Source organism: Tamandua tetradactyla, chromosome 5, assembly GCF_023851605.1.
Source record: "Tamandua tetradactyla isolate mTamTet1 chromosome 5, mTamTet1.pri, whole genome shotgun sequence".
Taxonomy (NCBI): Eukaryota; Metazoa; Chordata; class Mammalia; order Pilosa; family Myrmecophagidae; genus Tamandua; species Tamandua tetradactyla.
Genome location: NC_135331.1, coordinates 125,310,202 through 125,328,849, shown reverse-complemented (window position 1 = coordinate 125,328,849; position 18,648 = coordinate 125,310,202). Strand labels below are relative to the sequence as shown.

Sequence of the window (18,648 nt, the reverse complement as noted above, 5' to 3'; positions counted from 1 at the left end):
TTCTCTACCCCCATTCTATTGTCTGCTAACCTATATTCTAGATTCTAGCTATGTTTGCTTGTTATAATTAGTTCATATGAGTGAGATCAGACAATATTTGTCCTTTTGTGTCTGCCTTATTTAACTCAGCGTAATTGTCCTCAAGGTTTATTCATGTTGTCACATATATCAGAACTTCACTCCTTTTTACAACAGAGAATAATATTCCATTGTGTATATATACCATATTTTGTTTGTTTATCCAGTCATCTGTGGATGGATACTTGGGTCACTTCCATCTTTTGGCAAATGTTAAGAATGCCGCTGTGAACATTGGGGTACAAATATGTTTAAGCATGTGCTTTCAATTCTTCTGACTATATACTGTTTTGCCAAAGCTGCCAGAATGCAATATACCAGAAATGCAATGGCTTTTAAAAAGGGAATTTGTTAAGTTGCAAGTTTACAATTTTAAGGCCATGGAAATGTTCAAACTAAGGCATCTAGAGAAAGATACCTTAACTCCGAAGAAAGGGCCAATGATGTTAGGGCCCTTTCTAAGCAGGGAAGGCAAATGGCTATATCTGCTTACTTTCTCTATCAACTTCTTCAAACAGCTTCTCTGTGGGCGTTTTCTTTCTGCATCTCCAAAGGTTTGTAGCTGTGTGGGCTCTATCGGCACGTAAGCTTTTTCCGAAATGGTTCTCACTTAAAGGGTTCCAGTAAGCAACCCCACCTTGGATGGGTGGAAACACATCTCCATGGAAACCATCTTATCAAAAGTTACCACCCGCAATTGGGTGAGTCATATCTCCATGGGAACAATAAAAAAGATCCCACCCTGTGATATTGAATGAAAATTAAAGAACTAGGCTTTTCTGAGGTACACAACAGTTTCAAGCCATCACAAATACCTAGTAGCAGGATTACCTATCATATCGTACTTCTGTGCTTACTTACCTAGAAACTTGCAAACTGTCTTCTGCAGAGGCTGCACCATTTTACATTCCCACCAGCAGTGAATGAGTATTCCAAATTATCCACATCCTCTCTAACACTTGCAGTTTTCTTATTTTTTTTTAATAGCGGTCATTCTTACAGGTGTGAAATGATATCTTAATGTGGTTTTGATTTGTAGTTCCCCTATACCTCGTAATGGTGAGCATCTTTTCATGTGCTGTTTCACCATTTGAATAATCTATTTGGAGAAATATCTATTCCAGTCTTTTGTCCATTTTGTAGTTGGGTTGTTCATCTTATTATTGTTGATTTGTGGGATTTCATTATATATTCTGGATATTAAACCCTTATTGGATATCTATTTTCCAAATATTTTCTCCCACTGAGTAGACTGTCTTTTTACTTTTTTGACAAAATCCGTTAGGTATAGAAGTTTTTCATTTTGATGAGGTCCCACTTAACTATTTTTTCTTTTATTGCCAGTGCTTTAGATGTCAAGTGTAAGAACCCAGTGCTTACCACAAGATCATGAAGATGCTTCCCTATGTATTCTTCTTGGAGTTTTATGGTCCTGACTTTTATATTGCAACCTTTGATCCATTTTGAATTTAATTTTGTATGATATAAGAGTCATTTTCATCTTTTGTATATAGATATATCCAGTTCTTCCAGCATCATTTATTGAAGAGACTCTTCTTTCCCAGTCTAGCGGACTTGGCAGCCTTGTCAAAAAATTAGTTGACCATAGATGTGAGGATCTGTTTCTGAACTGTCAATTCGATTCCATTGGAATTTTTATTGGGACTGGGTTGAATCTGTAAATCACTGTGGATTGAATTGACATCTTAGTAATAGTTAGTCTTCTAATTCATGAGCAAGGACTGTCCGTTTATTTAGATCATTGGTTTCTTTTATCAATGTTCTGTAGTTTTCTGTGTACAAGTCCTTTATATCCTTGGGTGAACACATTCCTAGATATTTCTTTTAGTTGCTATTCTAAATAAAATTTTTTTGTGACTTCCTCCTCTGATTGCTTACTACCGATATATAGAAACACTACTGATTATTGCATATTTGTCTTGACTCCACCATTCTCCTGAATTAGTTTATTAGCTCTAGTAGCTTTCTTGTAGACTCCTCAGCATTCTCTATATAGGATCCTGTCCTCTGCAAATAGTGAAAATTTTGCTTCTTCCTTTCCAATTTGGACACTTTTTATTTATTTTTCAGCCTAAGTACTCTAGCTAGAACTTCTAGGTACAATGTTGAGTAACAATGGTGACAGTGGGCATCCTAGTCTTGTTCCCAGTCTTAGAGGGAAAACTTTCAGTCTTTCACCATTGAGTACAATATTAGCTGTGGGTTTTTCATATATGCTCTTTATCATGTTGAGGAATCTTCCTTCTATTCTTGTATTTATACTGGATTTTGCCAAATGTCCTTTCCATGTTGATAGTGACCATGTGGATTTTCCCTTTCAATTTGTTCATGTGTGATGTATTACATTAATTTTCTTGAGTTGAAGCACCCTTGTATACCTTGTATACCTGAGGAAAAACCCACTTGATCATGGTGTATAATTCTATTAATGTGTTGTTGGTTTCTATTTCCAAGTTTTATGTTGAGGATTTTTGCATCTAATTCATTAGGGAAATTGGTCTGTAATTTTATTTTCATGTAGTAACTTTTACTTTAATATGAGGATGGTATTGACTCCAGAGAATGAGCTAGGTAGTGTTTCCTCTTCAATTTTTTTGAAAGAGTTTGAGCAGGATTGGTATTAATTCTTCTGGTAATGATTGGTAGAAACCATCTGGTACTAGACTTTTCTTTGCTAAGAGGTTTTTGATGACTGATTCACTCTCTTGTAATTGGTCTATTGAGGTCTTTTGTTTCCTGTAGAGTCAGTGTATGTTGTTTTTGTGTTTCCAGAAATTTGTCTATTTCATCTAGGTTGTCTAATTTGTTGGCATACAGTTGTTCATGGTATCCTCATGATCTCTTTTATTTCTTTGGGGTCAGTGATTATTACTCTCTTCTCATTTCTGATTTTTATCATTTACATCTTCTCTCTTTTTTGTCTTTCTCAATCTAACTAAGAGTCTGTCAATTTTATTAATCTCAAAGAAGCAATCTTTGGTTTTGTTGATTCTGTTTTTTTAATTCTCAATTTCATTTTCTTCTGTTGTATTCTTTGTTATTTCTTTCCTTCTGCTTGTTTTGGGATTAGTTTGCTATTCTTTTTCTTGTTCCTCCAAGTGTGCAGTTAAGTCTTTGATTTTAACCCTTTCTTCTTTTTAAATGTAACCATTTAGGGCTATATGTTTCCCTCTTGGCACTCTGCCTTCACTGCATCCCGTAAGTTTGATATGTTGTGTTCTTGTTTTCATTTCTCTTGAGATATTTACTCATTTCCCTTGCAATTTCTTGTCTAATCCACTGATTCTTGAAGAGTGTGTTCTTTAATTTCCACTTCTTGTGGACTTCCCAGTTCTCTGCCTATTACTGATTTCCAGCTTCATTCCATTATTGTCAGAGAAGATGATTTGAAAAAAAGATTTTAAAATCTTAAAATTTTTACTGCGACTTATTTTATGGCCCAATATGTGGTCTCCCCTAGAGAATATGATCCATGAATACTGAGAAGAATATATGTATTGCTGTTTTGGGGTTCAATGTTTCATAAATGTCTTTTGGTCTAGTTCACTTATCATATTATTCAAATTCTCACTTTACTTATTGATCCTCTTTAGATGTTCTGTCTATTGGTAAGACTCGTGTACGGCAGTGTCCAACTATTATTGTAGAGCTGTCTATTTCTCCCTTCAGATTTGCTTCATGTATTTTTTGGCTCCATAGTTAAGTATATAAATATTTATGATTGTTGTTTCTTCTTGGTGGATTCCTCTCTTTTATTAATGTGTGATGTCCTTCTTTGTCTCTTAAAACAATTTTGCATTTAAAGTCTATATTTTCTCATGTTAGTATAGCTTCCATAGCTCTCTTCTGGTTTACTGTTTGTATGGCGTATCTTTTTACAGTCTTTCACTTTCAAGCTTTTTGTGTTTTAGAGTTTAGCATATTGTTGGATCATACTTTTTTTTATCCATTCTGCCACTCGTTCTTTTGATTGTGGAGTTTACTCCATTAACAGTCAGCATTATTACTGTAAAGCAGTAGTTATTTCAACCATTTATCCCAGGGTTTTTATGTGTCATATCCTCTTGTGCTCTATCTTTTCCTTTATTGCAAACTGCATTTCTGTATAATAGATCTTTGTGATATATCCAACTGATCCCTTTCTCATTTCTTTTTCTGTAATTTTTAAAATAATTTTTTGTTCTTACCCTGGGGATTATATTACACAACCAAATTTATAATTTTAATTTGAAAATATACCAATTTAGCTTCAATAGCCTATGCGTTTTCTGCTCCCATATGCCTTGTTTCACCTCCTTATATTGTTATTGTCCCACTTTACCGCTTCACATTTTACATGTCCATTATCTAGAAATATGCCTTTTTCTTGTTCAACTGTAATCTGTTATCAAAATTAGAGTTATATATTAAGGCTACATTATTATGGGGTTTTGTATTACCCTTTTAGTACCCTTATTGATAAAAATCTTCATTCCTTCACAATACTCTAGGGTACTCTCTCCTGGCTATTCTGTTAACCTGTAGAATTCCATTAGAGCAGGACTCTAATTGACAAACGCTCTCATTTTTAGCTGTGAATATTTTAAACTCTCACTCATTTAAAAAAAATCTTTTTATTGACACATCTGCACACATATACAGTTCATACATGGTATAAAATTAGTGGCTCACAATATCATCACATAATTGTGTATTTAATCACCATGATCATTTTTAGAACATTTGCATTACTTCAGAAAAAGAAGTAAAAGAAAAAACTCATACATCCCATACTGCTTACCCCTACCTCTTATTGATCACTAGTATTTTAGTCTACCCAACTTATTTTATCCCTTATCCCCTATATTATTATTTTTTTATCCATTTTTTTTTTTGCTCATCTGTCAATACTCTGGATAAAAGAAGCATCAGGCACAAGATTTTCACAATCACACAGTCACTTTGTGAAAGTTATATTGCTTTATAATCATCTTCCTGGATAAAAGAAGCATCAGACACAAGATTTTCACAATCACACAGTTACATTGTAAAAGCTATATTGTTGTACTCATCTTCAAGAATCAAGCCTGCTAGAACAGCCACTCCAATACACAATAAACTAAAAAGAGATATCTGTATAATTCCTAAGAATAACCTCCAGGATCACCTCTTGACTCTGCTTGAAACCTCTCAGCTACTGAAACTTTATTTTGTCCCATTTCTCTCTTCCCCCTTTTGGTCAAGAAGGCTATCTCAGTCCTGTAATGCTGGGCATCGGCTCATCCCCAGAGTTCTACCCCACACTGCCAGGGAGATTTACATCCCTGGGTGTCATGTTCCACATGGGGGGTAGGGCAGTGAGTTCACCTGCCAAGTTGACTTAGAGAGAGTGGCCACATCTGAGCAACAAAAGAGATTCTCTGGGGACGACTCTGAAGCAGAATTGTAAGTAGGCTTAACTTCTCCTTTCCATGAATAAGCTTCATAGGGGTGAACCCCAAGACTGAGGGGTCAACCTATTGATTTGGTTGTTCCCACTCCTTGCAAGAATATCAGGAATTCTCCAAATGGGGAAGTTGAAAATTTCTTTCTTTCTCCCCAGTCCCCCAAGAGGATTTGGCAAATATTTCTTTATTCACTACCCAAATTACTCTGGGATATATTGGAGTATCACACTAACCTGGACAAACCAACAAGATTTCATACCCTGTTCAAGTTTCCTTGTACTTATGGTGTTCGACTAAACTGACCAGTTAAATTAGGTAATGCACTACCCAAAATATAAGTTTTGTGCCATATAAGCATCTTCCCCTTTGATCTCACACAGAAGTTGGAATTTTAAAATATGGACCATATCATCCCTTAACTTGTATTCTGATCTACCTTATCCTATCAGATCAGCTTCATTCATATCTGTAGTTGAAGTCTGATTATTTTTTCAACTTTTTAAATAGTTTCTGTATGGGTTAGTGCTCTCTTTCAGAGCTTCAGAGCTCTAAGTCTCAGATGTAACATAAATACCAAAAGTTTCTGGGGATGACCAGGTTATATATAAACAGATCAGTATCTCAGAATTCAGAAATAGCAGTTAACTCCTGAATATGTTATGTCTATAAGAGCTTGCAATATAAGATCCTTTACAATAGGCTCTGTGTTAAGGTTCTCTAGAGAGACAGAACCAACAGGAGAGATCTGTAAATAAGAGATTTATAAAGATGTGTCATGCAACTGTGGGAATGGAAGAGTCCAAAATCTGCAGGATAGACTGAAGGATCTGGAAGAACTCCACAGGAGAGGCTCACTGACTGAACAAGCAGTGAAAGAGTCTCTCTTCTCCCTTAAAAGCCTCCAGTAGATTGGATTATCTCATCGTGGGAGACGTGCCTTAGATGATCACAGATGTAATCAGACACAAACACAGTTAACTGACTGATGATTTAATACAGTAGCTTTCCGGTTTATCAGCCAGCCACAAAATATCCTTACATCAATGGTCCTAGTGCTTGCCTGACAAGACAGGTGGGCATAATCCATGGTCAAGTTGACACCAGAACCTAACCATCACAGGCCCCAACCTGATAACCCATGTTCTCAACTTCAGTTCTCCAAGTTTTTATATTATAGTTAGTCCACATAATTGAGATATAATATTTGTCTTTCTGTTTCTGACATTTCATTCAACACACAGTCCTTAAGGTTCATTCACCTAGTTGCACGCCTCACAACTTCATTTCCTCTTACAATCACTCAGTAGTCCATTATATACATCACAGTTCCCCCTTCCATTCCTCAGTCATTGTACCCTTAGGCCACCTCCATCCATTGTGAATTGGGAACACTGCCACCACAAACACCAGTGTGCAAATATCTACTCATGTCCCCACTCTCAGTTCTCCAGATATATACTGAGCAACAGGTTTTCTGGATCATATGGCAACCCCACCTCCTGTGGAACCACCGCACTGCCCTCCAAGGTCTGCACCTCTCGGTTTCCCTACCAACAGTGAATAAGTACCTCTCTCCACATTTTCTCTAGCACTTGTTTCTCTCTGTTCGTTTTAAAAATTTTATTTGGATATCATACAATCCAACGTAAGTAAATAGACATGCCTTCACCACCATAATCTATGTGAAGACATTTCCTCTTCTTTCACAAAGAATCCATACCCCTCCCCTATGCCGCCCCACTAATTAATATTTAGTTTTGTATAATGCCTTTGTTACATTTAGTCTTCCTCAGTTTTGAAGGACAGTTTTGCTGGATAAAAAAAATTTAATCTGGCCATTTTCTTTTCTCAGAACCTTAAAGGTATCATTCCACTGCCCTCTCTTGTCCATGCTTTTTGATGAGAAATTGACATTTAAGCTTATTAAGAATCCCCTTGTATGTGATGAATGGCCTTTCTCCTGCTGCATTCAGCAGAAAATGCTCTCTTTATCTTGGCATTTTTTCATTCTGATTAGTATGTGTCTCAGAGTAGGTCTGTTCGGTCTTACTCTGTTTGGCGTATGTTGTGCCTTTTAAACATGTAGATTTATGTCTTTCCTAAGAGTTGGGAAATTTTCAGCCATTATGTCCTCAAATTTTCTTCCTACCCTTTTTCCCTTCTCTCTCTTTCTGGGACAACCATGATGCCTATGTCTGTGGGCTTCATGCTGTCATTCAAATCCCTTAGCCCCTGCTCCGTTTTTTCCATTCTTTTGTCTGTATGTTCTGACTGTAAGATTTCAATTGTCCTGTCTTCAGGACAGTTTACTGATTCTTCTCTCTTCAAATCTGCTGTTGTGTGCCTCAAGTGTAGTTTTAATCTCTCTGCTGTTATGCCTTTCTTCCCCAAAAAGTCTGTTTCCTTTTATACTTTCAAATTCTTCTTTATGTTCACAGATTGTCTTCTTGATATCCTTTAGCACTAAATCCATATTTTCCTCCATCACCTTGAATTGATTTAGATTTGTTTGAACTTCTTTGATTAGTTGTTCCAAATTCTGTGTCTACTCTGAAGTTTCAATGTGTTCCCATGACTGAACCATATCTTCCTGTTTCTGAGTATGGTTCGTACATTTTTACCAGCAACATTGAAGTTAGAGTGATGAGACAAATTTATTATCTAAAAATGCTATTTCCTGGTCTCCAGAGTCTGTATTTGGCTTTATAAAACCTAAGAAGAGAGACTAATGCTTCAGACAGATGGCAGTTTATTAATTTACCATAGGCAGTATAATTATTAAGGAAACTAGAGTCTCGGGGTTAGAGAACTTTTACCAGAAAGAAAGACTCTGTTGGAAAACCAAATTTGCCACACTATTTCTAGGTAAGGGTGGAGTCAAAAAGAAGGCCCTAAAGATCTTATTGGTTAGTGTCATCCAGTTAAGATAGCTTGAATTATTGTGTTCACTGTTAGGAGAGATCAGTTATGCAGCCCAGAAATTGAGTATTGAGCAGGGCATTATTTTTCTTTGATATTGCTGGAAACCCAGAAAATCATCTAATGTTGAGGTTCTTTTCTAGGTAACATTTTGATTGTTTTGATAAAAGTTCAATTAAAACAGTATAGAGAAGTTAAGTATGTGTAAGCTTTCTGAGTTCTTCAGGAGTTCATACCAAAGCCAACCTAACTAATTTTGTGAAACTTCACAGTCACTCATTTATAGATTATTGCTTAAGGTTGCTGACTCCTAAAACATCACTGTTTTTTTAAATCACATGTAGATTTCTCTTTAAATTTAATTCTCAGGTTTTTCTATCCCATGCCACGAGCAGATATTATCCCTACATCACTTACAGGGAAACTTAAGACTTAGAAGTTAAATTTCTCACCTCAAAGTGGCAGACCAAGAACTTAAATCTAGCTTTTTGTCTCTAACTTTAATATTTTCTACTGTACTCCTTATACAACTTTTGTTTTATAAAATAAAACAAAGTGATAGAAAACAATTATGTATTTTGAGTATCCTTGGATAATTAAAATTAGCAGATAGTAAATCTCAGTAATTTGGAGTTCACTAGTATAGTTTGTGATTGTTTCTACAGCTTATATGTGATGCTTACCAGTGTGCTGCTTTTAGCAAGTTTTATGTGGCCAATTAGTAATATCAATGAAATTAGGAGAATTCTTTCTTAAAGGAGCAATATATATTTTAGCATCTTAAAAATAGTTTAAACTTAATTAACCCTAATCAGAGCACAATACAAATTACTGTTTCTTAAATGTGGTCTTTATAATTCATTGTTTGGTATGAAACCTGGTAAATACTGCCTTTTTGATTAGCCTGATGCTGTTTGTGTCTTCTTAAAATATAATAAAACAATTTCCTATAAAACTTCTCTGACTTTTTGTGTTCACCAATTCTTTCTTTCCCTTTTACCCAGCTTCCCCAGTAAGATTGAACAAAACATTGATTTAGCTGCCTGGCACTATTAAATTTTAAGATAAATATACCTTAGTTTTTATTAAATATTTTAATGTTTTTGCCTTTTTCTTATTTGGATGTATGTTTCTGGTTTCTCAAATCTTTTTATGTATATGTACATATGTTATAAATTCACTTGATAATAAAATTAAGTGATTGTATTAGTTTTTTAAACTGCCAGAATGCAACATACCAGAAATGAAATGGCTTTTAAAAAGAGAATTTATTATCTTACAGATTTTCAATTCTAAAGCCATAAATATGTCCTAAGAGAAAGATACCTTGGCCCAAGGAAGGGGGTTTTTGAAAGCCACGTGGCTGACATCTGCTGATCCTTGTTCGTTGCGTCCAGCTTCTGATGCCAGTGGTTTCCTCTCATCTGTGGGCATTCATTTAGCTGCTCAGGGACAAAATCCTGGGTTTTATCTCTTAGCTTAGCATCTGCAGGACTGGAGATTTCTTCACTTCAGGTTCTGGTTATTTCTGTGAGTCTGCTTAGCACCCAGGCTATTTCTGTTTCAATTGCCAAACGTCTTCATCAGCTCTTTCTAATCAGCTCTAACCTCTCTCCAAAATGTTCCCTCTTTTAAAGGACTCCAGTAAACTAATCAAGACCTCCCTTGAATGGGCATAGTCATATTTCCATCTAATCCAAAGTCGCACGCACAGTTGGTTGTGCCACATTTCTGTGGAGATAATCTAATCAAATTTTCCTCCCTACAGTATTGAATCAGGATTAGAAGAAATGGTTGCCCCCAGAAGATTGGATCAGGATTAAAACGTAGCGTTTCTGGAGTACATAATAGCTTGAGACTGGCACAGTGACTAACTAAAATTTTACTTTCTAAAAAAACTCTCAAAACCAACTTACTCTTTACATTCCTACAACCTATGTGAGATTGATGAAGCCCTTTTTTCATTTGAATAGTTTCCTGTCTTGGTGAACCTCCTTCCTTAAGTAATTCCCAATCATTTCATGATATAGTCCAAGATTTATATATCTGTTATAAAGATTCAGTGGTAGCAAAACCTTAGTCAGAAACCAAAATAAGAAGGCTGCAGACAAGCATAAGTTGCATTCTAAATAGTCTAATCATCTACCATTTTTTTTGTCATTAGCCAAGCAAAATAACTACTTTAAAATTCTTGTTTCTTGGCATATGAGTTTTTTCAAATGCTTTCTCTCTATAAGCTTATGAAACATAAGCCTGTCTTATAAATAAAGTATAAAATAGATTGTAATTAATTATAAATTGATTTCCAGTGTCCGTTTAACATTTTATGATTTGTGGCGTATATCAACACAAAATTTTTTTGAATATACATTTAAAGTAGGAAGTACTCTTTATCAGAGTTAACAATCAAAGTTATGTTAGTGGTAGTCAGCATGCTTTAAATGACTTACCAAGTAATTTCAGGGAAATATATATATAAATAATATATGATTTCATATTATAAAATACATCATATAAGACAGATAAATTTATACAGACTGCTATTTTATGAGAACTAAATATTTAGTCGCATCTTCTGTTAGTAATTCTGTGGTTTGATGATATGTGAAAAGAAATGGAGAAAGAGTGCCAGTAGCAGAATTCAAAAGTCTGATTTATTCTCAAAGCCACTGTCTTGACTTTTAATTTTGATCATTTTTTTAAGGGCCACCCTGTCATCAGAAGAAGGAAAGTTTTTTCTGAGCCCCTAATTTTAGTTTTTCATTGTCAATACTTAATCTTTAGTTTAATTGGAATTTTTATTTATCCTTTTGAGGAACTAGTCAGAAGTCTCCTGAACACTTCTCATTTTAAAACACAATCCCTCAGTCAAACAACCAATAATTTCAATTTACTTTGAAAGTCAAAGTTCCAAATATTTATTGTAATTTCTTTCGTCAAATAATTTTAGAAAGATGTTTATACATCCCCTAGATATCTGTGATTCAGGTGACCAGCTGGAAGACTAGCAGACGGTGAGGAAAGAACCCCTGTCTATTTAGTCAGTAGGAAATCATTGCTTGAATATGGAATGTATGTATAGGACTTGAGAACCAAACTTTTCTGTAGGTGAATGCTATAGTGGTATATACATGTATATGTGTGTGTATCTCTATATATAGATTACTCTGGAGTTAAGTACTCTTGTGGATTTTAAGTGGCATTTTTCAAAAACAAAGTAGAACACTAATGATGATTTTACCTCCTTATGTTATTTTAGGGGGCTCGTGTCTATGTCCAGAGGCCTCTGAAAATATAAAACATATAAAGCAATGTAATTAAAAATACTTGTGCTATGCATTTGATGGTGGGCAACAAGAATCAGAGGGATAAACCAATTTAAAGTATCATGAATGGGTTACTAAACTTCTGGGAGAAAATGATTTGATTTTTCCTGCTTCTGCCACTTCCATCTCTGTCTTGTAATCCCTGTGCTACCCTGACATTTTTAATTCGGTTAAGTTCTGACACCAAAAATATCTTTAGGCATTGAAAGGACTAATAGAACTTTTGTTTTAAGTGTAGAGCATTAAGAATGTTGAGGAACTTAAGTGACTTTATTCACACACATTTATACTTGTACAGTGGAGCTTATGTAATGCTAAAGCCATTGAAGATACTGTTTTTGTTTTAAAGTAATTGTGAACAGGCTTTTTGCATCATTTCCAGCCTGTCCCTATCTTTGCTTTTGAAACATTTAAAAGGTTTATTTTTATTTAAGTGTATATTATTATTAAGCAGTGTATTGCCTTAATTATACACATTTGTATTTTAACAGATCCATTTTTAACTGTCTTGATAATAGAAGCAGAAAAATAAGCATACAGAGTACTCATAATACTAACGTCTAAGCAATTATTTTCCTTTTTTATTTCTAAAATCTTAAGATTGGATATTTATCTTATCTTGTAACCATTTGAGCTAATTCTTCAGAACTGTTCTTTATCATGGATTCAGTTATATATTGAAAATGAAATTGGAGAAAATTAATATTACCTGCCAATGTGCTTGAGACTTTTAATACAACTCTGAAGTCTAAGATATCTCTGAGCTGCCCTGAGAATTGAATTCTTAGTACTAACCACATCTGATTACTCACTTTTTCTTGATGTTCATCAGGAAAGCTCTATCTTTGTTTTGTTTTAGGACGTGTCTGACATTCTAGGTTAAAATGATTTTTCTATTTTAAAGAAATTAAACCAGCCAATTAATTTTATTTACTCTTGAAATCTAGTATTATATGGTTCACATTCAATTTGAAAAACATGTAATATTAGTTGGTTATGTAACACTATATTAAAAGGTGGTTGAAAGAGTGGTTTTGAAGACAGACCTAGATTTTATTCCTGTTTCTGACACCAACTATATGACCTTGATTGCATGTTATTAATAGGCAATTTTAAGAAGAAACTGTCTCACCATAGTCCTTTATTTCCTTTTATAGATCAATGTACTGTTACCCGGACTTACCTATTCCTTCACAAGTTCTGGTTCTTTAGTGCGGCATACTATTTTGGTAATTGGGCTTTTCTTGGGGTAAGTACAGGTTTCCCAAGAATAATTTGACCTTCCTTAAATTAAAATTTATGAACTCTTTCATGATTTGTACCTTAATAGTTCCTTTGTATCACAATAGTGCCACTGGACTTCATATTCATTGTTTCCTGAATTATTTTAGAGCTGAAAAATAACATATATCTCATTTGCATTTATAGGTCTTTTTGATTGGATTCATTATATCCTGTTGTAAAGGGAAGAAATCAGTCATTGAAGGAGTAGATGAAGATGATTCAGACATTGATGATGAGCCTTCTGTCTATTCTGTTTGACAGTCTTCTGTCTTAAAGATTTTATAAAGCTGATTGATTATCCGTTATGCATTTTAAAGTGTTAACTAACATCAGGATGAACTAATTAGCTTTCATCAAAAATGGGAGCATGGCTATTAAAAATATATTTTTATGTTTTCTGAAGTAAACATTATTGTATCATAGATAAACATTTAAAATTACTATAAAATACAATGTAAATACAAAAATACTGGTTTTGTGAAGGAATGTTTGTGGAAAGTTGTTTTCTATAATGTATAATAGTGTTGGGTTGATTAAAAATCTTCCAGAATTAATATTTCCCTTTGTTGCTTTTTAAAGACTTAATAAATCACTTGTATTTGTGCCTTTGGGTCTGTAGAGTAACGTGGAATTTTAATGTACCTACATCTGATTATCTAATAGATAATATTCACAATATGGATAATAAATAAATGTTACTCCCATTTGCAACTTGTTTTCAGTTTTCTACATAGAATCATTACTGCTATTTATAGATTTCATGAAGAAATTTCACACTACCATGACACTCCAAGATGTACTATATTGTTCAAATATTAACCCAATAGATATCTTAGCACCTTCATTGTATTTAAGGTGTTTATATTGACTTAGGTAGGATGTTTTTTCCCCACATATCATACCTTACTTCCAAAGTGCACAATCAGTGGCTTTTAGTATAATTGCAGAGTTGTACATTTATCACCACAATCAATTTTAGAACATTGTCATTACTCCAAAAATAAGAACCCCATTAACCTTAGCAGTCATCTCATAATCTTTCTATCCTTCCCCATCCCTAAAACCACAAACCTACTTCTGTCTCCCTCATTCTATTTTTACGTTATATAAATGGAATCATACAATATGTAGTACTTTGCATCTGTTCTCTTTAACTTAGCGTAATTTTTTTCATTATTGTAATTTTGTTTTTTAAATTAGAGAAGTTGTAGGTTTACAGAAAAGTCATGTAGCAAATACAACATTCCCAATACCCCCCTATTGCTAACACTTTGCATTGCTATGGTACCTTTCTTACAATTGAAAAAAGGAATATTTAAATATCGTTAACTGTGGTCCATAGTTTACATTAAGTGTATTTTTTCCCATATACCCTATTAACATGGTGTCATACATTTTTTAATTCATGAAAGAACATTCTTATATTTCTATTACTAACCACAGTCCATTATCCACAACAACATTCACTGTTATACAGTCCCATGTTTTGTCTTCTAACTTTCCTTGTAATAATATACATGACCCAAACTTCCCCATTCAGCCATTCAAACGTAACTCCATGTTGTTAATTACACATAATAAAGAGCTACCATCATCGCTACCACTTCCAAACATTTACAATCAACCTAAATAGAAATTCTGTACAAATTAAGCATCAGCTCCCAATTCTCAACCCCCATTCTATCCCCCTGGTAATTCATATTCTGGATTCTAACTCTATTTTGTTATATAATTACTTCAAATCTGTGAGGTCATACAGTATTTGTCTTTTTTGTACCTGGTTAATTTCACTCAACATAATGTCCTCAAAGGAAACCCATGTCATCACATACAACAGAACTTCATTTTTGCAGCTGCATAATGTTTCATTGTAAGTATATAGTACATTTTGTTTATATAGTCATCTGTTGATGGACACATGGGTTATATCCATCTTTTGGCCATTGTGATTAATGCCGCTATGAATATCAGTGTGCAAGGGTCTGAGTACCTGGTTTCAGTTATTCTGAGTATACCTAGTGATGGGATAGCCAGAACATATGGCAAGACTAATTTTAGCTTCCTAAGGAACCACCAAACTGTCTTCCATAGCAGCTGCACCGTTTTACATTCCCACCATCGGTGAATGAATGATCTATTTCACCATACACTTTTCAACATTTGTAGTTTTCCATTTGTTTTATACTGACCATCCTAGTAGATGAGATGATTTCTCATTGTGGTTTTGATGTTCATTTCCCTGATAGCTAGTGAAGTTGAGCAAGTTTTCATGTGCTTTTTAGCCATTTGTTTTTCCTCATTGGAGAAATATATACTCAAGTCTTTTGCCCATTTTTTAATTGGGTTGTTGGTCTTTTTATTATTGAGTTGTAGGATTTCTTAGTATATTCTGGGTATTAAATCCTTGCTGGATATGTGCTTTCCAAATATTTTCTCCCTTTGACTAGCTTGCATTCACTTCCTTGATAAAGTCCTTTGAGATTAAGAAGTTTTCCATTTTGAGGAGGTCCCATTTAAATATTCTTTCGTTGCTTGTACTTTGGGTGTAAAGTTTAAGAAGCTAATGCTTACACAAGATTCTGAAGATGCTTTCCCCATATTTTCTTATGGAGTTTTATAGTCCTGGCTCTTATATTTAGTCTTTGATCATTTTGAGTTAAGTTTTGTATAAAATATGAGATAGGAGTCCTTTTCATCTTTTACATATGTATATCCAGTTCTCCCAGCATCATTTACTGAAGAGACTTGAAACCCAGTTGAGTGGACATGGCATCCTTCTCAAAAATCAGTTGAGGGTCTGTTTCTGAATTGTCAGTTCAATTCCATTGGTCAGTATTTGTGTCCTTATGCTAGTAGTATGCTGTTTTGACCACTGTGGCTCTAATATGCTTTAAGGTCAAGAAGTTTTGAGTCCTCAAACTTCATTCTTCTTTCCAGGAATTTTTGTCTATCCGGGGCCTCCTATGTTCCAAATTTGACAATTTGCTTTTCTATTTCTGCAAAGTAGACTGGAAAAATTTTTGTTGGGATTAGGTTGAATCTGTAAGTCACTTTGGGTGGAATTAACATCTTGATAAAATTTAGTCTTCTAATCCATGAGCATAGAATGTCCTTCCATTTATTTACATGTTTGATTTCTTTTAGCAATGTTTTGTAGTTTTCTGTGTACAAGCCCTTTATATCTTTGGTTAAACATATTCCTAGATATTTGATTCTTTTAGGTGCTATTCTAAATAGAATTTTTTTCGTGACTTCCTTCTCAGATTGCTCACTACCAATTTATAGAAACACTACTGATTTTTGCATATTGGTCCTGACTCCACCATTCCCTTGAATTAGTTTATTAGCTTTAGTAGCTTTCTTGTAGACGTCTCAGCACTCTCTATGTAGGATCATGTCATCTGCAAATAGGGAAAATTCTGCTTCTTCCTTTCCAATTTGGACACCTTTTATTTCTTTTTCAGCCTAACTGCTCTAGCTAGAACTTCCAATACAATGTTGACTAACTGGTGACAGTAGGCATCCTATTCTTGTTCCCAATCTTAGAGGGAAAGCCGTCAGCTTTTCACCAATGAGCACGATATTAGCTGTAGGTTTTTCATATATGCTCTTTATCATGTTGAGAATCTTCCTTCTACTTCTGTCTTTATGCTGGATTTTGCCAAATGCCTTTCCCATGTCGATAGTGACCGTGTGGATTTTCCCTTCAATTTGTTAATGTGTGATGTATTACATTCATTTCCTTGAGTTGAACTGCCCTTATGTACCTGAGAAAAACCCACTTGATCATGGTGTATAGTTCTTTTAATGGGTTGTCGGTTTCTATTTTCAAGTTTTTTATGATGAGGATTTTTGCATCTATATTCATTAGAGAAATTGGTTTTTAATTTTGTTTTCATGTAGTAATTTTGGCTTTAATATGAGGGTGATGTTGGGTTCATAGAATGAGTGAGGTAGTGTTTCCTCTTCAATTCTTTTGGAAGAGTTTGAGTAGGGTAAGTATTCTTGTAATGATTGGTAGAATTTAACTGTGATGCCATCTGGTGCTGGGCTTTTCTTTGCTAGGAGATTCAGTCTCTTGTAATTGGTTTGTTGAAGTCTTCTGTTTCCTGTAGAGTCAGTGTATGTTGTTTCTATATTTCCAGAAATTTGTGTGTTTCATCTAGGTTGTCTAATTTGTTGGCATATAGTTGTGCACAGTATCCTCATGAGCTTTTATTTCTGTGGGGTCAGTGGTTATGACTCCCTTCTCATTTATTTTTATCATTTACATCTTCTCTTTTTTTTCGTCTTTCTCAGTCTAGCTAAGGGTCTGTCAATTATTAATCTCAAAGAAGCAATCTTTGGTTTTGTTGATTCTGTTTTTTTAGTTCTCAATTTCATTTACTTCTGTTCTAATCTTTGTTATTTCTTTCCTTTGCTTGTTTTGTGATTAGTTTGCTATTCTTTTTCTGGTTCCTCCAGGTGTGCAGTTAGGTCTTTGATTTTAGCTCTTTCTTCTTTTTAAATGTAAGCATTTAGGACTGTATGTTTCCCTCTTGGCACTGCCTTCACTGCATCCCATAAGTTTTGATATGTTGTGTTGTTTTCATTTTTCTTGAGATATTTACTCATTTCCCTTGTAATTTCTTGTCTAGTCCACTGATGGTTGAAGAGTGTGTTCTTTAATTTCCACATATTGTGGACTTTGCAATTCTCTGCCTGTTATGGATTTCCAGCTTCATTCCATTATTGTTAGAGAAGATAATTTGAAAAAAAAAGATTTTAAAGTCTTAAAATTTTTACTATGACCTATTTTATGGCCCAACATGTGGTCTCTCCTCAAGAATGTGATCTATGAGCACTTGAGAAGAAAATATATCCTGCTTTTTTGGGGTACAGTGTTTTGTGTCTGTTAGGTGCAGTTCATTTGTCATATTATTCAAGTTCTCTCTTTCCTTATTGATCCTCTGTTTAGATCATCTTATTGATAAGAGCTGTATTCTGCAGTCTCCAACTATTATTGTAGAAGTGTCTGTTCCTCCCTTCAGTTTTGCCAGCATTTGCCTCATGTATTTTTTTTGGAACTATGGTTAGGTACATAAATATTTATGATTGTTATTTCTTCTTGGTGGATCGCCCTGTTTTATTAATATATAGTGTTCTTATTTGTCTCATAACAATTTTGCTTTTAAAGTCTATTTTGTCTGATATTAGTATAGCTTCCCTACTCTCTTTTGGTTACTGTTTGCATGTGATCTTTTTCCAGCCTTCATTTTCAAGATATTTGTATTTTAGAGTCTAAGCCTATTCTCTTGTAGACAGCATATTGTTGCACCATAATATTTTATCCCTTCTACCAGTGTGTCTTTTGATGTGGAGTTTACTCTATACCCATTCAGTGTCATTATTGTGAAATTTGCCCTTATTTCACCCATTTTATCCCTTGTTTATGTATTATATCTGTCTCTCTTTTTACCTTTTTAGTTACCCTTACTAGTAATCTTCATTTCTACACTCCAAGCCTCTCTTTTCCTCTCAGCCTACAGAACTCCCTTTAGTATTTCTTGTAGAGCAGATGTCTTGCTAATTAACTCCCTTACTTTGTTTATCTG

The 18,648-nt window shown here is 34.3% G+C and overlaps 1 protein-coding gene across 1 annotated transcript in view; it reads left to right on the top strand.

Annotated features, from left to right (window-relative positions):
- Positions 1-13,758, top strand: part of LMBRD1 (LMBR1 domain containing 1) — a 220,797-nt gene extending 207,039 nt beyond the window's left edge. Inside the window, exons 15-16 of the mRNA XM_077162187.1 lie at positions 12,928-13,019; positions 13,199-13,758. Coding sequence (XP_077018302.1) covers positions 12,928-13,019; positions 13,199-13,312 — 206 coding nt within the window. The 3' untranslated portion in view covers positions 13,313-13,758. The remainder of the gene's footprint in view (positions 1-12,927; positions 13,020-13,198) is intronic.
- Positions 13,759-18,648: the final 4,890 nt, after the last annotated feature.